Genomic DNA, 25,024 nt, shown 5'->3' with positions numbered 1-25,024 from the left:
TTTGGAAATGACACAGTCACAGAGAGAAGTGGTAATAATGTACTGGGAAGAGTTAATAAATAACCATTCCTCATCGGGCTTGGTCTCAGGTGGAAGAATAGAATCCTGTGACATTCACAGGACAAACCCCACCCAGATGGTTCTGCTTTTCTGGTGGTAGCATTTAGTTCATTCAGACAAAAAAAAGACTGAAAACACTGAAAGGCTACACTCGTTGCCACTGAGACATTTTTTAAAAAGTTAACCTCAGAACTAATCACAAGTAAAAGTCAAGTGGAAAAAGGAAAATGGATTATGATTGAAAGGTGGGGAACCTGGGACAGAAACAGGAATTTAAGTCGTGGAACGTACAACAAACTCTCATGGATTAAAACAAAATAAAACCGCTTGCCCCCCACCATATCCATAATTCACACCCAATATTGCACATTCCTGACAGGGCTGAAATTCAGGGCTACACAAAGAGCAAGCTAAAAATGACCCTCAACATTTTGTTGCAGGTTGCCATTTCTTCAAAAGTGATGCTATCAAGCAGGTTTAAAGGATCCACCAAAAAGCTTTTTGGATTTTATAGAAAAATATTTGTTATATTTGAACTCAGTACCATGATGACTGGATGGATAGAGCACCTGTCATTTCCTTTAACAAGACAGTTAGATTCAAGTCCAGTAGCACCTTAGAGACTAACAAGATTTTCGGGGTATGAACTTTTGAGAGTATCTGACAAAGGAAGCTTTGACTCTTGAAAGCTCATACCCCCAAAATAGGAGTGTTTCTTTGGGTTTAGAATAACTTTCTTTAACAGCTCCTTTATTTGTACTAGCTGGTAACCTATTCAGTGAAATAAGAGGTTTGACCAACCTTCTTGGTCTCTAAGGTGCTACTGGACTCACATCTATTTGATCAGGCAAGTTCTTCTTAATCATATATAAAATATTCCTTCAATACCTTGCAAGTTATCAAGCAATCTTTTGAATTCCCATACACCTGCAATGATAGCAAATTATTAGCATCACTAAATCCTGCATGACTTCAGTCTAGGATTGCCCACGCTGGGTTGGGAAATTCCTGGAGATTTGGGTTAGAACCTGGAGAGGGTGGGGTTTGGGGAGAAGAGGGACCTTGGTATACAGTGCTATTGAGTGCACCTGCTAAAGTAATATCTCCAAGTTGCCAGCTCTGAATTGGGAAATTCCTGGAGATTAGGGGATGGAGCCTGGGGTTTGGAAAGGGGAGGGACCTCAACAGGATATAATGCCACAGAGTCCACCCTCCAAAGCAGCCATTTTTTTCCAGGGGGAACTGATCTCTGTAGTCTGGAGATCAGTAGCAATTCCGGGAGATCTCCAGGCTCCACCTGGAGGTTGGCAAGCCTACTGCAATCACTCACAAATATTATTACTAAACATTAAAATATTTTAAAAGGAAATATATGTGGTCTCTATCTTATGTCCTATTTATAACTGAATCTTCATTCAGCAGAAATTCTTGTATGCTGGCAAGAAATCAATCCTGGTACCAATAGTTACCAAATAGCTGCGCTTTTCACGTCAAATAAGATTTGCCCAAGACAGTGAAAAACAACCTTGAAAGAGTTTTCTGTGTGCACATTTAGGTATGAGCATACTGGCCGCTTCTAAGATATGACGACTCTTTTAGGAATATCCATGACTTCAAAGGCCAAACTGTAGGATGCAGCTTCTCAGGGGCACTTCTCTCATTTTAGAACAAAATTCAGATCAACTATTACCTTAAAGACCAACAAAAATTTCCATAGTATCTGACAAAATGAGAATTGACTCACAAAATCTTGTACCCTGGAAAATGTCTCTGGACTTGAGTTTTGTTCTACTACTACAGGCTAACATAGCTACCCACCTGAAACCTCTCTCGTTTTAAGATCATTATTCTTTACAACTCGTTAAGATATGCAACCGCACCACCTGCTGTAGTAACTTACACAAGTTGCCACAAAAATATTAATATTGTTCATTACTCTGTCACAATTTGGTCTGGACAGCATATTCACTAGACTACAGCAAGGAATGAAGCAAGTTCATTAGTTAGAAAGGTGCTGTCAGTTTCTAGGAAACTTATGCCTTGGGGTTCAAAGATACGGGTGTCAATCTGAAGTGAAGAATAGAAAACATGAGGGATATCCTTTAGCTGCCACATGGTGCCAGAAGGGACTTCCCATTGATGACAGAAGCATCTGCCAAGAAGTGACCTGGAAGTGTTTCACAAACTGTTTGGGCTTGACCTTAAACAGCAGCTCAATCTTTCCCAACTTTCGCCTCAAGTTTGTCCAAGGCTTTGAATACATGATGGTCTTTTAAATAAAATCTATATATCTAATTCCCACGTGTGCCCCCTGCCTGCAGATACTTAAATCCGTAGTTAGGGGGGAACACTGCCCCAAAAAGGTTTTTCTGCAGATTTGAGGTCTGCACAAAAACCAAAAAGGTTTAAAAACTAAATGGGGTGGTTTAAATCACCCCCAAACTAAATTAAGTGTCATCTGTACAGACACAGGCAACACACTTACCCCCTTAGAGCCCAGCGATGGTTGTGGTGTCAGAGGAGCCTGGGATCCGTGGCAGCTGGCACAGGGATCCAAGCTGAGCTCGGCTGCCACAGCTGGGCACTGCAGGGATCCATGGCAGAGTCTGGGAGACAGCAGCAGAGCCCATCTGTGGTGGCGGGGGAGCACGAGAGCTCGTCCATGGTGGCGGAGCGCAGGAGCCCCCCCCCCATTGCTGTAAAATAAGTGTTGGGGTTTTGTGGGTCCACACTTGTTCATATCTAAATCCCAAGAAAATATTCCTAGTACTAAAGCAAAACTATTGTTCGGGTGCACGCTGCAAGTCTGTACTAATTTGCAATGGAACCCTTAACAAAACAAATCTAGATGAAGGGAAATTAACAAACAGCATGGGACTGTGACCATTTATAGATTGGCTGTTCATCTCAAGTAACTTAATTTATAATGTCTCAAAGGCCTTTAGTGTTCTCAGATGGATCTCGCATCAAACAATCCTCGATAGTTAAAGCATTTCTGTGAGGTTACAGAATATAAATTATTAATTTAATTTGAGATTGATCAGTATTTTTAAAAATTAGCAAATAAGAAAAACTTGATGAATAAAATTAATTTTACTTTTATTTAAGTTTGAATTCATTTAATCTCCCATGAAATTAGCAATGAAAATCACTGACAGGAAATAGCTAAGGAAAAATTACACCCAGACCCCACGCAAATCAATGGGGAGGGGTAGTCCAACACTCCAACCTTCCAGTGCTAGTCCAAATAAATCAAATTTTTTAAATGTGGGAAATGGTAAAAAGGAGGAGGGGGGAGTTGGGAATGGGAAAGGGGAGGGGAGATGGGCAATAAAGTGGTTGTGAACTATGGAGGGGCAGAAAATGGATGGCATCTCCAACTTTTCCGCACGTCAGAGGAAGATGTCTTTGAAATGTAGAAAAGAAATACATTGTCGTATAAGTGGTCATACAAAACATGAAGATTAAATTATTAAAAAATGTCTCCGATACCAAATGGAGGGGAAATAGTGCAGTCACAAAAAGAAAATGTTTCATTAATTGTTACAAATAATTAGAGCTAAAATGGCCATATTTGCTTTAAAACAATGCTAAAGGCAATTCGACCTGTGCGGTGTATGTTGAGGTTATGCATTATTAACATATGGGCCGCCAGTCTGAGACAACATACAGGTTATCCACATGTTGTCATTGTGCTGACTTCACATGTCTAAGACATTGCATCTCACACGCCCCCAACAGCCTGTCCATCCTAGCAGAGCTGGTTTTGGAGAACAGACTTCCCACCATGATTTCACTGAAAAAGAAAAACTACTCTGATCAGAAATGGGCATAACTTCTGACCACGGCAAAATCCAACAATACAAGAGAATTCTGGACCTGTGTGACAAAGGTTTTATAACGCTCTGATAAAACACCAAGTCCAAACATCTCCGAATCAATATGGGTCCAGCATTATACCAATATATTCAACGATTATACACAGCCTTTGGTTAACAATAACAAAGTAATTTCATCCTCCATCCCAGCTTGGCTTCCAGTTGACACCAAATAAATTTTATCATTAATTAACTCACTGAAAAAACACAAATCTCCTGGCACTGATGACATCCCAAATGAACTACTACAAAATTTAGCGGATTGGTGGGCTCATCCTCTTGCGAACTTCTTCTTGATACTAAATCACTATGGAGTTTTGCTCGAGGCGTGGCTTAACTCAATAATCGTTCCCATATTCAAAAAAGGTGCGCCAGACTTACCGGAAAACTTTCGCCCGATCAGTTTACTATCAGTTATTGGGAAGCTATATGGCACACACCTTGAGAAGAAACTGAATCACTGGATAACTTCCCAAGCCATCCTGGGCTGTGAGCAAATTGGCTTCAGACCTGGAAAAACTACTATGGACCATTGTCTCATTCTAATGTCACTAGCCGAAAAATACATGAGAGCAGAAAGGGGGAAGCTTTTTGTGGCCTTTATTGACCTAAAAGGAGCCTTTGACACAATTCCCAAAGACCTCCTATGGCAGAAATTGGAAAAACTGAAAATAGACCAGCGACTCCTTGCACTAATACGGTGCCTGTACACCAAGACAACCTGTCAGGTTAAATTCAACACTAATGGTGACCTAACAACAAAAATTCCAGTCAAAAAAGGTGTGAGGCATGGGTGTGTCTTGGCCCCTCCTCTCTTTAATTTGTTCATCAGTGACCTAGCTACAGCTCTTGACAAGGTAGATAGCCATCCACCTAAACTGAACAATCATCCAACTCCCCTGCTACTGTACGCTGCCACCGCCGTAGTCTTGGCCAGGACTCCAATTGGCCTTAAAAGATACCTCCTGGCCTTCACTGCCTATTGTCAACAAAATGGGCTCACCATCAATACAGAAAAATCAAACATTATGGTCTTTGCCAAAACCTGGAGACATTATAACTGGAAAGTCGGCAACACCACCTTAGAACAGGTCAAGAGTTTCAAATATCTAGGTCTGACCTTTACCTATAATTTAAGCTGGACCCAGCACAAAACATGCACAGTGAACCAAGCCAGATGTTCGGCACAGGCCATAGTAAGGTTCTTCTACCATCAAGGGAACCAACAAATCCCAGCAGCACTACAAATCTTCAATCTGAAAGTATTGTCACAGCTGCTATAAACTGTGCCAGTTTGGATTCATGCCTACTCAGATGAAGTGGAACGGAGCCAAGGCCGTTTTCTCAGAAGTCTTGTAGGGCTCCCAAATTGTGTCTCTTATCTCACCGTCTACTCCAAAACAAATCAAAAATTAGTAACAACTAGGGCCTGGTAATCTGCCATAAAATTTTGGCTATGGATCCATTATCATGCGGGGGAATCAACTCTGTTAAAATACCTACTAGAAGACCCCTACTGGACTCAACGCTCTGAATGGACAATCAAGATAAAAAAGAAAATTGCCCAGACAGGCATCGAGCTGGACTCCCTGCTTCTGTCCAGGGAGAGTTATATCCTAAGTCTAATAAAACAAAGACTAGTCGATCACGAGTTCCGGCACAAATTTCCTTCAACACCACCAATTTGTTCACCTCAATACTTTGGACTTCCACCTAATTTCCATTTAAACTACCTGGACTGTCTTAACAATCCTAAGCTCCGGAAAGTCTTTATGCAGGCTACGACTAATTCATTGCCTTCAGCGATCCTTCATGGCAGATTCCTGAAAATGCCTTACGCTGAAAGGGTCTGCGGATGTGGTGCAGGATGTCCTGACTCCCTGTCTCAAATTCTTTTGGACTGCCATCTTTATGATTCCCCAAGAGGAAACCTAATAAAACCTATAGTTTTGAACTTCTCATCAAATAATATGATAATACTTTACAAACTATTAGCTTATAAGAATCCTGAGATAACCAAAAATGTGGCAAAATTTTTGATGATAGTAGTCAACCGATGGGAATCTAGTCAGAAGTAGAATCACAACTTTAAGGAATGATTAGTTTTAATTTTATTTTACTCTAACTTTTATCCTTTTATATACTGCAGTTTGTACTATGCCAATAAAGGTATTTGAAAATTGAAAATTGAAAATTTGACTTTCACATGTCTAAGACATTGGATCTCACACACACCCAACAGCCTATCCATCCTAGCAGAGCCAGTTTTAGAGAACAGACTTCCCGCCACGATCCCTGCACTTCCATGTTTAAGTGATGAATGGGAAGGACAGGATGGGACCAAATGACTAGGGGGCCTCTTTACTGAGTCTGCTACATGGGCAGGTGAGGGTCTAAAATGCATGGTCACTTAGCCCAGTTCCAGCCCCGTTCCAGCCCAGTTCCCTCCGTTTCACCCAGGATCAAATCTTCGCAAATGGACGGTACCTTATTTACTCTTCTTTGAGCCCTGTATCAAACCGAAATGAACCCGCCTTTTCCCATTCCTCTTCTGGGAGAAACAGAAACAGAAACAGGGGGAAACACAGATGATTGTCATCTCTCTCAGCCAATCACGAAGCAGTGTTTGAAGCGGCAGGGATGCAACTGTTTCCTGCCTGCTGCTACTTCTGAGCTTTTTCTGATAAAGTCTTTTTTAAAACGAGGCTTCGATTCCCCCCCTTCTTTCAGGTAGCTCAGTTTTTTGTTTTTTAGTTCTTAAACTGCTTTTAAAATTACAAGCGGTGGGGGGGAGCCTCCATTAGTCAATTCGAAAGGACCAATCACCAGGAGCTGGGGGGGGAAGGGCTTACTCAGCAGGCACCCGCATTTTCTGTTTACATGGATCCATTTGCACACAGTTTAGTCCCTGCTCATTCCAGGTAATGCGGGTTCATTTGATCCTGGGTGGAACGGGGATGGAACTGGGCTGGAACTGGGCTAAGTGACCATGCGTTTTAGATCAAGGAGAGTAGAGATGGGAAGCAAATAATTCTCCCCCACACAAACACACACACAGCACCTAGTGTGAGAGGGAGCAAAAGTAGCAGAAATACACCGCTCCTTTCCTGCCCCTAAAATTTTTGTTCTTGGTTGAGTGAAGGAAGCGATACGTTGCCTCCTCCTCTCCAGCAAATCTGTTTCCATGCCTAAATCTAACCAATTTCCTTCACCATCTACGTTTGAGCTGTGTGGCAGCTCTGAGCATGTCAAAGTACAGGTAATTTAGAATGTATTCACATTTAAAAACATGTATCAGACAAAGGAGGCAACTACCTGGCCAGCAGCCGCCTCCACTAGTATTAGCAGTGAAGAAAAGCCCATCCACAGGAAGAAAAATTGCCTCTCCATTTTGGAAAGACAAACACAGAGGAGTGTGCTAACTGATTGGAAGATGTGAATGAGTAACTAGGTTTTTGGGAAACAGCAGTAATTTCAGGGAAATGACAAATAAATAAGTCTAATATTTACACATTGATCTGTAACTGATTATAATCCACCTTGAACCTTGGATAAGGCATTTTTACACAAAGCTGAACAGCCTACTCTTTCCCCGGAAATGTCTACACACAGTCATATTGGTCTGATAGTGATTTCTTCTCCCTAAGAAATCCTGAGAATTGCAGTTGTATAGAAAGATGGTAGCAGAAGTTTCTAACAGAAAATCCATAGAATTCACACCAAAGTACAATACCTAAAATTCAGCGAAGAGGGAGGGGAGCTAGCTAGAACAGAAGAAGAGCCCCGCTAGATCAGTGGTCCATCTAGTACAGCATCCTGTCTGACACAGTGGCCAACCAGTTCCTCTGGAGGTCCAACAAGAGGACATAGAGGCTGACAGCTTCCCCTGATTTTGCCTCCTGCCACTGGGATTCAGAGGTTTCCTGCCTCTGAACATGGAGGTTCCCTTTAGTCACCGTGGCTAGTAGCCACTGATTGACCTATTCTCCATGAATCTGTCTAGTCCCCTTTTAAAGCGATCTGTGCTTTGTAAAGAGCCACCATGAATTTGGAGAATAGATAGACCCTCACTGTCTTTCTCCTGCCTTTCTACTTCTCTCTTTTATTTGAAAAAGCAACTGCCATGCCATTGGTGTTACCCACCTTGGATCAAGGAGTAATCTACTTGTAGGCCTTGACCCAAGAGCTGAGGACCATTGATAGAGAGCCTCATTATTAGGGTTGCCAGAACCCTCTTCGCCACCAGCGGGAGGTTTTTTTTTTTTTTTTTTGTGGGGGGGGGGAACCTGAGGATGGCAGGGTTTGGGGAGGGGAGGGACTTCAATGCCATAGAGTCCAATTGCCAAAGCAGCCATTTTCTCCAGATAAAATCAATGTATTTATGCCTTAGGAAATGAAGTGGATGGCAGATTTTGATCAAGAAATTTGACAGGGAAAATCCAGACTTCCCCCTGCACGTGGCAAAATATTCACTAGGGGGTGTCATACAAGCATGCACATGTTAGTGCTTTGCTGCTGCTACAGGAGAGGACCTTTGAATTTAGGTTACTAGAAAGGGCAGCTCAATGGTTCCAGCTGATGCACCAGGAGGTCAAATCTTCTTTGCAAGAACATTTTATTTGTAAGAAAATAATAAATTTAATGTAGTAATGTAAATAAGGGGTGCTTCCCTTTTTAAAAAAGACACCATGTAACAATGACATTTAGAACTATTTCCATTAAGCCTATCTTGTCCTTGAGTGCTGTATTAGTGGTATCACTAGATTCTCATAGGCATGTTGGTCTATCAGGTCTACTTATGAAAGAAGAGGAGGAGGAGGAGGAGGAGGAAGAGTTGGTTTTTACATGCAGATTTTCTCTACCTTTTAAGGAGAGTAAACCTGGCTTATAATCTCCATCCCTTCCTCTCCCCACAAAAGACACCTTGTGAGGTAGGTGAGGCTGAGAGAGCTTGAAGAGAATTGTGAGTAGCCCAAGGTCACCCAGCAGACTTCATGTGTAGGAGTGGGGAAACGAACCCGGTTCACCAGATTAGAGTTCGCCGCTTATGTGGAGGGGTGGAGAATAAAACCTGGTTCTCCAGATTAGAGTTCGCCGCTCTTAACCACTACACCACTCTAGCTGTCCAAGAAGAAGAAACTGGAGCATGGTCAGGAAGCAATTATAAAGCAAGTGTATGTACACTAATAAATCTGAAGTGCTGATTTATTCAGTATTTATTCTCTAAATCAGTTGTCAGCTTTTACTATTTTTATGTAGGTTGTACAAAGCACTTCACATGCACAATCTCCATACCCCCCTTTTTGCCATCAAGTCACATCTGATTTATGGTGACCCCTGATGGGGTTTAAAGGCAAGAGACATTCAGAGGTGGTTTGCTATTGCCTTCCTCCACATCATGACCCTGGTATTCCTTTGAGGTCTCCCATCCAAATACTTGTCAGGGTCAACCCTTCTTAGCTTCTGAGATCTGAGGAGATCAAGCTAGCCTAGGCTATCCAGGTCAGGGCCCATACCCCCTAGGTCACTCTTATTTTTTCCATGGTAGGGGAGATGAAGCTGTCAGACAGCAGCAGGGTACTGTGGCTAACTTCGTAACAGAGGGCAATGCTTTACATTTGTCATGGGAATGAGTAACCATTTGGATAAAGCCCACATAAATATTACAGATATTTTTCATTTCATAAGAATGAAACAGACCAAGTGGGTTTCTCATCTCTATACTGGCTTTTAAAATCAGCTGTGCTGGCAGACAGCTCCACCGTGAGGCTGTTTTCTGTAAATGCAGTAATATCCATGACTAGAATTGCTACTACATTTTCCAAAAAAGCCACAGATTTGGGAGAACAGTCAGGAGATCAAGAAACTCTAGAAAAGGGTTAGAAAGCACCCACAGTGGAATAAACCTCTCTAGGCATGTACTACAACTTGGAAGGACGCCAAGGATTAGTGTCATCAACACTGATCTGTACTGGCATGCCAGACCTTGGAATAGCAAGGCCCTTTTGGTGGTGGTCTCTGTTGCTGCTGTCACAGCCACCACCTGATGGGGGAGCTTACCTTCCTGCTTACTGGAAACAGTAGTGGGCTAGGAGCTGTTACAAGGGATCCATTTCACATCTTAGTGGACTATTGGAATGGAAAGGATAATACAAAGAGGCACAGGGCCTTCAGTGGAGTGAGAAAATAGGCACACACGCTCCCTTTCAAGCAGCAATGACTTCTCCTGCACAAGAGAGAAGCTCTGGGTGCCCTGGATTAGTACAAATCCCCAGGCCAGATGTTGCGCACCCGAGAATGCTCAAGGAACTTTCTAGAGAGCTTGCAGAACCTTTGTCCATCATCTTCCTGTCCTCTTGGAGGACGGGAGACGTGCCACAGGAAATTACAGGCCAGTCAGTATGACCTCTGTCCCAGGGAACATACTAGACTTTAAAGGGGTCAATCTGTGAGCATCTGAAGGGCAACTTGGGTGATCTGGGGAAATCAGCACAGATTTTCCCCCAACAGGTCCTGCTAGACCAATCTCATTTCCTTGTTTGATTGAGTGACGAGCTTACTGGATCATGGGAACACCATCAACGTTGTTTACCTGGAATTCAGTAAAGCTTTTGACAGGATTCCCCATGATGTTCTGATGGGTAAACTGGAGGACTGTGGACTGGATTCTAGGATAATTAGGTGGATAGGGAACTGGTTGCAGAACTGTACCCAAAGAATAGGAAAAAAAATACTCTGTCTCAAAGAGGTGGGGTCCGGTGGAAATTAAAGAACGGCCAACCCAGAGGAAGAGAGGCTCTGATTGCACTGCTGCCTGGAAAGAGCCTCTTCCTTCTAGACAGCAGAATGGAAATCTTGAGTCATGGAAGAATTCCAAACAGTTGGAGGCCACATCCATATATATAAGCTCTCCTTGCTAGCCAGAGGCTGCTACCAGTAATACTATTTGGCACCTGCCCACTGTTAACAGTAAATAGCTTCATCTTTATGCTTGGAATCCCTTGAACATAAATACAAGAGCAGACAGTTCTTGCCTGCAAGTTCTTCTGTCAAGAACTGCTTCTTTCCTTTAATTAAATTAGCAAAATAAGCATTTCGCCAAATCAAATCCACCACACTTTATTGGTTTTTGCACATCATTATTAAGATCACAACTGGAATTCGGGTACAGGCCTGCAACACAAATAAGCATGCAATAAAATTGGTCATTACTGTACCAGTCTGCACTCAGGGTTTACCACCCAACTTGAATCTTTCACAGAACAGCTAGCGTGGGTGGGATTAGGGGGGAACTCCTCACATAAACAACATATAAAAAGAAGCTTAATTTGCAACTCACGCTTTCTTGTTAATGATTAAAACAATTAAGTTAACAGTGCTGTAATAAGACTGTTGCATGTGAAAGCAAAACAAAGGGTTAAGTACTACATGAAGACAATTCAGCTCCCCTCTTGAACTTGGCAGTCAGCCAAAGACGCTCTTTGCAGGCCCTTCTTTAGGCTTATCAAAGACTGTTTCCCCTCCTGTGCGATCTCGGCTGAATACAGATGGTGCCGCCGAGCCAACTTGTTCTGGAAAAGGAACAGGAGCCAATTAGCACTTCAGTTTGGATGACTGACATGCAACAGCAGCTGTGGAAAAACATGACGAATGCACCATCCTCTTTACACTTGAAAAGACTGTTTGTTGCAGGACCAGTCTATACTTCCCTGCTGGATATCAGCGCATGCAAGAAGGTGCACTTTTTAAAATACAATGTATTAAATAAGTCAGAAACTTCCCCTCCATCTTGGAAGGCTCCTTCCCTTAGAAAACAAGTATGTTGTCAAAGGCTTTCATGGTCAGAGTTCATCGGTTCTTGTAGGCTATCCGGGCTGTATGAGCGTGGTCTTGGTATTTTCTTTCCTGACATTTCGCCAGCAGCTGTGGCAGGCATCTTCAGAGGAGTAACACTGAAGGACAGTGTCTCTCAGTGTCAAGTGTGTAGGAAGAGTAATATATAGTCAGAAGGGGGGTTGGGTTTGAGCTGAGTCATTGTCCTGCAAAGTATTAAAGGTAATGTGCTAATCATTGTACTGTAAGTTTCAAGATAATGTGTTAATAAGGGTGTGGTATGTTAATGTCATACCAGGGTCAGCCCTGGTTAGTATTTGGATGGGAGACCACCAAGGAATACCAGGATTGCTGTGCAGAGGAAGGCACTGGCAAACCACCTCTGTTAGTCTCTTGCCATGAAAACCCCCAAAAGGGATCGCCATAAGTCGGCTGCAACTTGACGGCACTTCACACACACACATGTTAATGTGGAACCATAGTATCCTGAAGTGATCTGTTAACATGTGGAATCCAAAGCTAATCGCATGTCTATTGTGGACTGTAGTCTTTGTTAGTCTGGAGGTTTTCAGGACAGGAAGCTCTTCCTACACACTTGACACTGAGAGACACTGTCCTTCAGCGTTACTCCTCTGACGATGCCTGCCACAGCTGCTGGTGAAATGTCAGGAAAGAAAATACCAAGACCACGGTCACACAGCCCGGATAGCCTACAAGAACCCAACAACTGTTGTCTGTTGCTTCCTCCACTCCAGATGAGATGAGCAGGCTTCCCCTTCCGCATGCAAAGGGGTTGCCAGTAGGGTTGCCTGGTCCGTCTTAGCCACCGGCGGGAGGTTTTTGGGGTGGAGCCTGTGGAGGGCAGGGTTTGGGGAAGGAAGGGACTTCAGTGCCATAGAGTCCAATTGCCAAAGTGGCCTTTTTCTCCAGGGGAACTGATCTCTATCTGCTGGAGATCAGTTTTAATAGCAGGAGATCTCCAGCTACTAGCTGGAGATTGGCAACCCTAGTTACCAGCTATGGGTAGGGAAATACCTGGAGATTTTTGGGGCAGAGCCAGAGGAGGGCAGTGTTTGGGGAGGGGAGGCAGAGTATTGAGTTATTACAGATATTTAGTTCTTATGACTTATATACCCCAATCCTGCAACAGTTGTATGATCACAACACCAGTGAGAAGGGGGAACAGGGTGGCTTCTTTATCTGGACACTACAGGCTTGTATGGTTTCCCTGTTGTTGCTGCAGAGGCGAATCTTTCCAATAAAAAGAAGAAGAAGCTTACTTGCTTTCGAAAGGGGGAAGGGAGAGATGTGTGCCCCAGTGATACATGCCATTCAAAGAAAAAGAAAAGAGTCTCCTGAAATAGCTGGGGAAGAGGTAACCCAGAAGCATTCTTTCATTTTCATTTTCTTTGTTCACTCTGCGTTTCTATGCTTTGGCTTGGAAAAGGAGGAGGTGCAGGGAGAAGCTGGTGCAATCAGAGGCAGAAAATATATATTTTAAAACGATGTGCTAGGATTTCTTTGGTCTCTCTGGCAAGGAATAGATGTGGTTGTTTTAAGGGGGAGGGACTGGCAGCAGTTTTCAGCAAGTCAAGGTGTGACTGGAGAGGTTTTTCCAACTTTGGACGGGCTTGGCTGTTGGAACCAAATGACAGTACAGGCACAGAAAGTTGTCAGTGGGGGTGGTGTCTCATTAACGGAGTAACTTACAAACCAACCCCTAGTTGTTTTATGTTAGCGCTTCCCAATATATCCTTTGCTGGTGTAGTTCAAGTAGCAGCCTGAATAGTAGGGTTGCCAGGTCCCTCTTCGCCACCGGCGGGATATTTTGGGGGCGGAGCCTGAGGAGGGGAGGGTTTGGGGAGGGGAGGGACTTCAATGCCATAGAGTTCAATTGCCAAAGCGGCCATTTTTCTCCAGGTGATCTGATCTCTATCGGCTAGAGATCAGTTGAATTAGCAGGAGATCTCCTGCTACTACCTGGCAGTTGGCAACCCTACTGAATAGCCCAGACTAGACCAAGCTTGTTAGCACTTGGAAACCAGCTGAGGTTACCCTGGTTAATACCTGGATGGGAGACTACCAAGGATGCCCAAGGTTGCTACGCAGAAGAAGGCAATGGCAAACCACCTCTGCTCACTCATCTCTTGCCTTGAAAACCCCCTGAGGAGTTGCCATAATAGCACATAAGTATTACTGTAGTTCAAACAAGATAAACAAACAAAAAAGCTGTTTAAATGACTTAGGCCAAAAATGCATGGTCCCGTAACCCACTTTATTCCCCGTTTCAGCCAGGATCAAATTTACCCGAGCTGGGGGAAACTGTACGCATTACCTTGAAAAGCAGGGACGAAACTGTGCCAATCGATCCAATCTATCCATGTAAACAGACAGTGCGGGAGACATGAAGTTCCTGTTTAGTTTGGCACACACCCAACGCCCCCAGTGATTGGTCATTTCAAATTGACCAATGAGGGCCTTCCTCATTGGTCAATTTGCCCCGGGAAATGATCAATCACCCAGGGCGGGGGTGTTGCAAGCTAAACAGGAAGTGTGCACGTCTCCCACACTTTCTGTTTACATGGATGGATTTGCACACAGTTTCGTCCCTGCTTTTCAAGGTAATGCATACAGTTTCCCCCCAGCCCGGGTCAATTTTATCCTGGCTGAAACAGGGAATAAAGCGGGTTAAGGGACCATGTGTTTTTGGCCTTAATATCCCAATTGCTTGAACGTTCTCCAGGCTATTTTGTACATTGACGGGTGGAAATAACTCTCAAGGCAGCACTTGCTCTGTATTCCAGCAGATTATTGATCCAAAACATTTATAGAATTCAACAAACATTATTCATATAAGTTATTTTTTAAACCCTGGTCACGAGATAAGCTTTTGGCAGTAACACCTTCATCTAGGAAGCCTCAGAGCACTGACCATGGAAAAATAAGAGGTTGCTTTGTTTAATTTTGTAATCCATTAACCTTAGATCAGACAAAACATCTAAATTCCCAACAAACCTTGAGGTGACACTAACTCACCTTAAGGACTGCCTTATCCCATATAAAGTATGGACTGGCCCAAATGTTAAGCATGGGTCCAAAGTAGCGTTCTCAACCTCCAGGTACTAGCTGGAGATCTCCTGCTATTACAACTGATCTCCAGCCAATAGAGATCAGTTCACCTGGAGAAAATGTCCGCTTTGGCAATTGGATTCTATGGCATTGAAGTCCCTCCTCTCCCCAAACCCCACCCTCCTCAGGCTCCACCCCAAAAACCTCCTGTTGGTTATGAAGAGGGACCTGGCAACCCTAGTCCAAGGTCCTGTTTAGGATTGCCAGGTCCCTCTTCACCACTGGCAGGAAGTTTTTGGGGCGGAGTCTGAAGACGGTTTGGGAAGGGGAGGGACTTCAATGCCATAGAATCCAATTGCCAAAGCGGCCATTTCCTCCAGGGGAACTGATCTCTATCGGCTGGAGATCAGTTGTAATAGCAGGAGATCTCCAGCTAACACCTGGAGGTTGGCAACCCTAGTCCTGTTTCATATCTTACCATTTAATGAGGTGAGGCAGGTGGGCATGAGAAATAGGGTTCTGTCCTCCCAAGTGCTATTTTCCTGGTATATTCCTTGTGATGTTTCAGACTGTAGGTGAAAGGATTTCTATTCTTCTGCAGATTTGGTGATGGGATGGGGAGTGAGTGAACTGTGACTGGCATTGCTCTTTCATTTCTATGCATGTTTTTAGTCTTAAAAATTGAATTTAAAAAACCTACTACCTCTGCTTACTGCCTGTTATTATCACAGCTGTTACTGATAGTGATTGTCATGTTATACAATTTTATTCTTATATATTACATTTCAGGGAACATAAAACTGGAGGGGGGAGGGGAAACCCTTACAATTTTACTACAGAACTTAGCCTTGTAAGTAGGACTACACTTCAGGCCCTTGGAAACATGTACTGCTAATGTATATTTAGCCTCGAATGTAGGGTTGCCAGGTCCCTCTTTACCACCAGTGGGAGGTTTTTGGGGTGGAGCCTGAGGAGGGCGGGGTTTGGGGAGGGGAGGAACTTCCATACCATAGAGTCCAATTGCCAAAGCAGCCATTTTCTCCAGGTGAACTGATCTCTATCGGCTGGAGATCAATTGTAATAGCAGGTGATCTCCAGCTATTACCTGGAGGTTACAACCAAAGAAAAACTCAATTTCACTGTTACTTAGTAGTGGCAGGAAGGAAACAGTGCAGGCAATTGTATCAAAAACATGTATTCATGAAAAGGTGCAAGACATGAACAAACAACAAGTGCAAGTACAAGAATAACTATCAAGGAAATACAAAATATATATACAAAGCTATTCACAATGTGACAGCAATATTAGGTAAAGCACAATGGCTATCTCCAACGAAATTAAGAAAGTCCAATGCCAGTAGTTTCAAAAATCAACGTCTGCTGAAACACCTCTTGCTGCTCCAAAAAGGTGACAGAGGGAACGCTATCCCGGATATTTGTAGCGCTTTCACCATATGTTTGGCTTCATCAGACTAGAATGTTAGTATATATGAGAAAAATTCATATAAATTACCATGCCGACTTATCGTACCACCTTTAGGGCAAGTATCTGTAGCTAGTCATTCTTACCTCAACGATAGAGGTTAAAGCCCACCAGTATGTATTCGTTCTAGGAGGTTCTTCAGGTTGAATTCAAAGGTTTCAACTTATTTTATTTTTATTTTTAGGTTTTTATCCTTTTTCTTATTAGCTCCCAAAAGAGTGGGCTGCTAATGCTTAAGGGTGGGTTCACGGCGTTAAGCCCATATACTTCCTAAGTCCGATCACATGTTTACTGACAAACTCGCTAGTCGTAGTTCTTAAAGGGGACAGGATCCAATTTCAATTCACAAAAGGAAAGTAAATGTGAAATTATAAGAAACAGGACAAATCAATTTCATTATTCAATCCATTGGGGATCAGGGTATTAAACAGATGGATGAACCTCATCTCGTGTTGGAGGAGGATTTTCTGCATATCTTTAGTGTCGTGGGGATGATCTTTATACTTCCATAATACAAAGAATCTATTCCTTGCCATATTATTTAAAGGGTATAGGAATTAATTTCATAGGTTTCATTAAAAATGTTAGTTTTAAACTAGCTCATGTTAACAAGGTACTGATAACGCACTTACCACACTGCTTCATGACCTGGTAAGTTTTGGATTTGATTTCCTGGTTGCTGGAGAGCTTCCCTTTAGCCCCTTTGAGGTCTTCTTCCTTCACAGGAGGGCGCTTCTTTTTGACAGGAGCTGGCTATAAAGAGATACTTTTATACTATGAGAAATAATAACCTGATTTTGAAATCCTGTTGGGGTCATCCCCCGACCCTGGTTGCACTTTGATCAAGAGTCTAAGGGAGTTCTAATGAGCAGTCCAAGGGGAATTTGAACTTTTGGTTCCCATACCCAAATTTATTTATCTAATGTCTGTAAAGACCACAGACAACTTTTTTTCATGTCCCAAATAGCCATACTAAGACAAACAAAAATATAAATTCCTTCACAACAATCTCTTTTACATGCCAAAAAGTATTTTAAAGACATTTTACTATTTTAGCACACAAAGGCTCTTTTCACTGGGCCCCATAAGTATATGACTATGAGACTTTTCATGGTGTAAATTCATAAGGCCTGTAATGTCTGCAGATACCATGAAAACAGAGAGCCCTGTTTTCTCTTTATTTCTTGGATTCAGCTCAGCTTCTGCAATATTTGTTGGAAGTTAGGAGAAAAATCCCAAGAGTAAAGAGAGAATTAATCCCAAATGACACGGAGCCAGGGAGAATCAGCTCATCTCTAATACCATCAATTCATAACCGCAGCCAGAGAAAAATGATCGGCCTATAAATATCTTCACTATTTTTCTGTATTTTATAAAACAACACACCTTTTTCAGTGACAGCTTTCGTGGCAGAATGGGGATTTGAACCTGGGCCTCGCAGATCCTAGCCTGCTTCTCTAACCACTGTACCACATTGGCTCTGATTAAATATGGTCGTTAAATCAATAAAACAAGCATGAACAAAAGCTATATATAAATAAATATCCCAATCTCAATGGTTATTTAAAAAAAATTACAACTGCAGTAATCTACAGATTATCATCAGCAAGAAGCTCCAGTAACTAAAACGTCTGCTGAACAGACTGGTGGTGGTAGAATGCTCCATCAAGTTGCATTTATGGCAATCCTGTAGAGTTTTCAAGACAATAGACAAACAGATGCAGTTTCCTACTGCCTGCCTCTGGATTTCCTTGGTGGCCTCTCATCCAAATACTAACCAGGGCTGATGCAGCTTAGCAACTAAATTCTGACAAAATCAGGCCAGCCTGGACCATCCAGGTCAGTGCAAAGACTGGTATAACTTTATTCTCTATTTCCTTTATGGTAGTTATTCCACACAGGCTATTATACATACTATCTATCTTCCTGCACTGCAAGGAGAAAAAGAATCAGAGGGGTTTTCTTCAAGTGACCCCTCGATGGTGCTGATGGTGAAACTAATTCTTGTAACTTCTCTAAGTGCCGGAGAGAGACCCAATCTGATTTGAGAAAGACATACTGTCTGAGCAGTATACCACAGATCGCTAATTTTAGTAATAGCTAATATCAGAGCATTGCTAAATCAGCAATTTGGAATCCAACAGGAAATTACCAAATCAACATTCATCAAGAAGTTTAGTACTGTCTCTGTGCCAGGCCTCAACAAAGTGGTGACATTTTTCATTCACTATAGGTAACGGTATCTTAGCACACTGAGCAATTTACAGATGTTTATTAGCTGAGTCATACTTTTGTTCTTTCCCCCTACATTCACCTATTTTATGCTAATCTTAGTCTCTGAACTAACAACTGGGAGTAGATCGAATACATTGGGTGGATTCAGTACTCTTTTGATTAAAGTAATATTCAAATTGGCCTCTCTTTGTAATATTTCTCCAAGGGATGACCATAGCCAAGGGGCAACCAGATCAGGTGCCCGGCCCCATGCTGGGGGAGGGAGGGGGGTCCTGCAGGCAGCCCTAACTGCCCAGCTGCTATGGAGCCACTGCTGCCAGTCTCTCTGGAGCTGTGGTGGGGGATGGGGGTTTCAGGGCAGCAGCCAGAACCACACCCTTTCATGGGTGGACTGGGAGACAGCAATAGCTCTGAAAAGGGCTCTGCCCTCCTGGCCCAACCACAGCCCTGTCCCTCCAATGGAAGGGGGAAAGGCAAGCAAGCCCCTACAGGGGTGGGGTGAGGTACTTACCATGCTGGTGACAAGTGTCCAGCCTGCCCATCTTGCTCACCCACCATACTGGCAGGGTGTGCCCACCTGCTTGGCTGCTCATTAAGCCTGTAGTGAGTATCATATTGCAACAGTGAGCCCCCCACTTATTGCACTGGCAGTGAGTACCCTACGTGCTTGTGAGCACCTTGCCACACCGCTGGCTCACTGCACTGGTAGCATCAAGCACCCTGTTTGGGGTTCGTGCTGCCCACTCACAGCAGATGAGCTCAGTTGCTTCTTGCTTGGGGCCAAGGTGGCCCTGGTGTGAGTATGTCTGGGGCCCGTCCTGGGCTTTTGCCCAGGACCCCAGAATCATTAAGATCAATCCCTCCTCCAACCTTTCTAAGCTCCTTTGAGTATAAATACATCTGCCTAATGCATCATGCATTTGGTTAATTGAGCTCTGACTCAGGAAAATTTTGCTGGAATAAATTGTTCGTTTTTAAAGTGCCACTGGACTCCTGTTGTATTAATCCAAAGAGCTTCCCCTACTGGGATAGTTTTTGTCGCCTCTTTTATATACTGGAATAATTATTTCTTTTTCCAAATACCTGAATTATTGATAGATGTAAGTAAGGATGCTAATAGGGGAAGCCTGCAGTTTATATTAATAATTTCAGGGAAAATATCATTAGGGCCAGGGGCCTCCCCTGATTTTAGTTAAACTGTAAGCTCTTTAAAAAATAATCGCTAGCTGATATTTATTTCTATCCAGCTATATTCCAAGGTAACCGCTTAACAGCAGGAAAAGATTGCTGCTGCCTCTATCCTATAATAGGCACTTCCATTTACAGTTGCTGCTATGCCCACACAGTTGCCCTTGCATTCTCCAGAATTTTATAGAGGGAAATCCCAATTCATTGACAGTCAAGTATCTAAAAACTACTCAATCCTCTGATATTGTTTCTGTGTTGGCTGTATGTTTGGGTATCTTCAGATACCAAGCCAATTAACGGCTTCAAGACAGTTGGCTTTGTCCTTAACTAAGATGCTTGATAAAACCGATTATTAATAATGTTCTTCAGAACATCCTTAGATAGAGATGTAATACTTCAGTAACACTAATTGATGATGGCTATTTGTTCTATTTATGTGGGGGGGGGGAGTAGGCAGACTGGTCTTCGTCCTCAGATTCCAATGAATTATTGAAGTCACCAGCTTCACTGACTGCTCCACATTAACATCCTTATTAAATTTAAAGCAACATGTGGCTTCTAACAATAGATTCATTCCAAACTGATTAGATCTTCTGAAGAGCCAGCAGCTTGCAACCCTCATGCTTTAGTTCCTAGATGCTCTCATCATGTGCTCAAAGTACTTTTCTTGAGAACTGCCAGGATTTCTTTCAATGTATTAATCAATACTGCTGGAGCAATCAATCTATATATAATTCTTGTTGATTCCTAAAAAATAAGCATCAGTATCCTTGGACTTCCAGAAGTTAAACACATTTCCAACTTGGGAGTGTGTCAATTTCAGCCTTAATGGAAGGCCTCCAAGGAATACCAGGGCTGAGATGCAGAGGCAGGCAATGGCAAGCCACCTCTGAATGTAAATTGCCTTGAAAACCACACCAGGGATTGCCATAAGTCAGATGTGACTTGATGGCAAAAAAAAGAAAAGAAGAAGCCTTAGATCAGGGGTGAGGAACGTCAGGCCCAGGGGCTGTGTAAGGCCCACAAAATCATTTGGTCTGGCCCTTCATGGGTCCTGGCAGATCTCTAGCTCAGAAGGATCTAAGACTGGCAACCTGTCCCCTCCCGCAGACAGGAATAGCCTTTATTCAAGGTGGATGTGAGTTTGTTTTGCCGAGAAAAGGAACCTTCCCCCCCACCTTGCAGAAGAGTCATTAGCTATGGAGCTGCTAGGACTGCCTAAGAAACTATGTTAACCCTTTCCCACCCGGGCCATGGAGAAACATATTCCCTCTGTACTACAAGAGGGCTGGGGGTGGAAGTGGCGACAATGGAGGGGTTAAAGGGGGCAGAGCCAGAATGCGAGGGGGGGTGAGTTTTTAGTCAGTGTGTTTTCATTTCATCCCTGCAGGCAGAAGTAGCAGGAGACTCTGGCCCCGACCATGCAGAGTAGGAGCAACTCTGGTGTGCAGCTGGACAGCTATGCCCAGCTGGTGCAAGAGATGATCCTGTGCCACCAGGTGGGCGAGTGTGCCACTGGTTGGATGCCTGCCTGCTTGCCCATGCGGGGAGGGTCATCTGGGGCAGCTGCCTGCTTGGGGATTGGTTGGCTAATTTTTAAGTTGATAAGTTTGTATGGCCCACGAATGATGTTATAAATATCCAAATGGCCCTTGGTGGAAAAAAGGTTCTGTACCCCTGCCTTAGATGATAGCTGTTCAGTGACATATAGTCGGTCAACCTCCTTGCCTTTTGAAGTTAGATATGTTGTGATAACTACAATAACTTCAGTGTGTGGATTGATATCAGACTATGTCTATCTTGCTTGCAGGATCCCCCACTGAGGACACATAGAGGTCTAAGACACAAAGGGGCAACAGGGACCAATCTAGTGTTCAATAGCCAAAAGAACTGCAGTGATGGAGACTGTCAGTTTTTGTGTATGTATGTATTTGGAAATTCTCATACATTTTAGTGTTACTGATCACCCACCGCTCTGAGGTTTTCTTCATTATTCATACAAAATGATTTGCCGGTATACAGTATAACAGTATAAGCTTGACATTCTACTTTTGCTAAGGTAAGGACAAGGCTGATGTATTCATCTTGGTGTATGCAGCAGTTAGCGTGAACACAAGATTGCATGTGCATTATATTAAGCCGCCTGCACAAAAACTCTGAAGCTTTTAGGTTAGGCACACAAACTATTATTTGATTTACAAGCTCAGCAGGCAGAAGGTTAGCAGTAATGGAGATTTCTACATATTCTCAATGGTTCATGAAGAATGCATGGGAATAACTTGCTGCCAGTTCACTGTGGGAACAAAAGTAGCTCAGCTCTCTAGGGAATGAAACAAGATAACCAGCCAAAGAACACAGAAAGACAAAAAATTAAGAGCTTATTAACTGGTTAGTACCACAGGGTAGCCATTCTGTTAACATATTTTGGAGCCAGGGAGCAGGAAAGTCATACTGAGGGGTTTAGAGATGGGCAGAAAACACCTTGGCCATTTATGCATGGAAGGTTTTGCCTTGGATTTGCTGCTCTATACATGCACATTTTCCTCATCCAAATTATTAAAACTCAAAAATAAGCCCCCATGTAGAGTTTTGAGAATTTGGATGGGGAAAATGTGCATGTATAGAGCAGCAAATATAAGGCAAAACCTTCCATGCATAATACATACTTGTTTAGCACAATATTGGACCAGCATAAGAAGAGCTCTGCTGGATCAGAGCAACGTTCCATCTAGTCCAGCATCCTGTCTCACATAATGGCAAAACCAGGTCCTCTGGAGGTCCAACAATAGGGCATAGAGGCCGAGGCCTTCCCTGATGCTGCCTCCTGGCACTGGTATTCAGAGGTTTACTACCTGACTGTGGAGATTCCCTTTAATCACCACGGCTAGTAGCTATGCCATATGGAGATTTCTTTAAAAGCACTCCATGTGGCAACCTTCACCTGGAAACTTTTTTTGGGAGAGGGAATAGTGCTTTACATGGTTGGGGCCTTTTTCTCCAGTTAAATTCAGCCACCACCTGGAAGTTTGTGCTGAGAAAATTCCTGAGTGACAAACTACTCTGTAGGAATGGCTTACCATGTTCTAACAGCCACCATATGTAACAATTTAAGGCAGCCTTCACAGGGCAGTTTAACTTGATGTGGGTATTTTGCCAAGACACCAGCATTACCTAGCAAAGTAGCTAACTTTTCAGTAGTTCAGATAGAACAGCAGGTCTGTTGGCTTCAGGATCACAACAGAACTCCCGCCAGGAAGAAGCATTATCTCTAATATTACTGAAGTGACCAATTTAGTCATAGGCAGCCTTTAAAGCAGAATCCATTCCTATGCTTGCAGGCACAACAATCCATTCTATAATTTATTTGAGACTGTCACAGGAAGAGAGTGCTTGTTTATAAGAATGCCTTGGTTGCCTTCAGCTATGCTTCTATGGAGAGAAAGTAAGCAGAACCAAATTCCACCACACAGTTTCTCTCAGGGACTTCTGAATACTGTGTGTACAAAATGTTCCTTTCATCCTATTTACAACATAACCCTTTCCATTTTGAAATTTGTTTTTCTGCTTGGACCACTGTGAGGAAAGTGTTCTGCATTCACGCAAGGCAACTTAAGAATCGAAGTCCTTGCTGAATATTATGAGAAATTTGTCTCAATATTAAACTTTGGTTCAGAGACAGAAATAGCTGCTTAGCAGTTAAGACTTTCACTTGTATTTTGCATAGACTACACATCTGAAAACAGGAAGCAGAAGCAACTGGACATACCACACCTTAATGGCATTCCTACCAACCTTCAGGTAGAACTGAACCTATCCTGCATGCACCTATCCCTAAAATAGTCTGTGAAAAACATGACCAAGATGTATTAGAACTACCAAACCATAGGCTTTAAACATATTCATTAGTACTGGGGTCAAAGTTTCGGTTGTGGGAACCGGTTGGGTAAGAAAGTTATGCTAATATTTTTGTTACACCCCCCCCCCCAAATTCTCTTGTTTAGAATAATTAGCTAGTTAGTCTTTCACAGACGAATGCATAGCTGAACCGAGCCCAATTAATCAAAATAAATCTCACAGCACAAAAAAATGAAATCAAAAGTAGTTGGTAAATGTATTAATTAAGCGGCAGAACTGTAAACACACTAAAGCTGCAGATAAAATAAAAATACAGCCAGCCTTTCTAATGCAACATCCAAGAAAACAACAAAAGGGCTCATACCTCTGACATGGTTGCAACACAGAGCTAGTAGTCCACTTAGTTAATATCCAAACTCTGAGGTAGCCTGCGGAGTCTTATATAGACTCATGTGAGGTCATTATACCAGGTCATTTTCCCAATCCAGTTCTTGAAGCGTATTGGGTTGACACAGCCTTGTTGTTGAGAGGTTTATTCTTAGCAGTGACTGAAGTCTGTAGCATTTACGAAGCTGGATAACTGCAGCTAGAAGAACCACACAAGTGACAAGAGAAGACAGCTGGCCAGTAGAACTATGTGGAAGTCTTGTCCTCTCTGCTTGAACAAGTACTTGTTCCAAGGGAACCCTCTGAGGCTCTATTTATAGCTTTACAGAGCAAATGCTTTGTTGCAGATGCTCCATTTAGGTTACATTCATACATCTGCAGATGCCATTCCCACTGAAGTGAGCTGCACAGAATTAGATACCAAGAAGGAAATAGGTGTGTCAACTCATCCGCATAATACTAATGTAGGGGTGGGGCACACACATGGGAGAATCAATGGGCAGGAGTGAATACTTAATTTTTCCTTCAGATCCCCTCTTGGGGGTGCCTTCTGCAGCTGGGCTCCAAAACTGGATGTACGCCTGTCTGAGGTAAATCCAGTCAGGGCATGGGCTAGCTGCAGGGCAGAACCAGTGGTTCCAGGAGGGTAAGCACTTCTTTCTCCCTGTCTTCTAACAACTGTGAGGGTCTGGGAACATGTTTTTACCATGATACTATCTAGTGTGGCTTTCACTTCCAAATTAAGCGGGTTATTACCAGGGTGTCAGTCATATACAAGATACAAGGGTGTCCATTAGTGTATTTATTTGTGCGAACTGAATTGCCACTATAGGCAAATCAGAATCCTATGATTTTGAATTTCATTTCTATTTGTTCCTCAAAATAAAATAATCAGTTTCTCATGTTCCAACAGGCTGGACAAATGTAACTTTCAAACTATCTTGTCCTCGGATTTTCAGTGTGCAAGACATAGATCTGTCTTGAAAGGGGAAAAAAAGGATTTTCAGAGGCACACTCAATTCAAATAAATCGGATT

At 42.9% G+C, this 25,024-nt stretch overlaps 1 protein-coding gene across 1 annotated transcript; it reads right to left on the bottom strand.

The window, feature by feature from the left end:
* Positions 1-11,238: 11,238 nt before the first annotated feature.
* On the bottom strand, positions 11,239-23,975 carry MUSTN1 (musculoskeletal, embryonic nuclear protein 1). The gene is made up of 3 exons (XM_056856912.1): positions 23,966-23,975; positions 16,956-17,076; positions 11,239-11,509 (listed from the first exon to the last, which is right to left on the bottom strand). Exons 1-3 carry the CDS (start codon positions 23,972-23,974, stop codon positions 11,403-11,405), a joined length of 237 nt encoding a protein of 78 aa, XP_056712890.1. The 5' UTR covers position 23,975; the 3' UTR covers positions 11,239-11,402.
* Positions 23,976-25,024: the final 1,049 nt, after the last annotated feature.

Source organism: Euleptes europaea, chromosome 1 (assembly GCF_029931775.1).
Source record: "Euleptes europaea isolate rEulEur1 chromosome 1, rEulEur1.hap1, whole genome shotgun sequence".
Lineage (NCBI taxonomy): Eukaryota > Metazoa > Chordata > Lepidosauria > Squamata > Sphaerodactylidae > Euleptes > Euleptes europaea.
The sequence above is the reverse complement of the archived record's forward strand: the minus strand, read 5'-3'. Positions and strand labels throughout refer to the sequence as shown.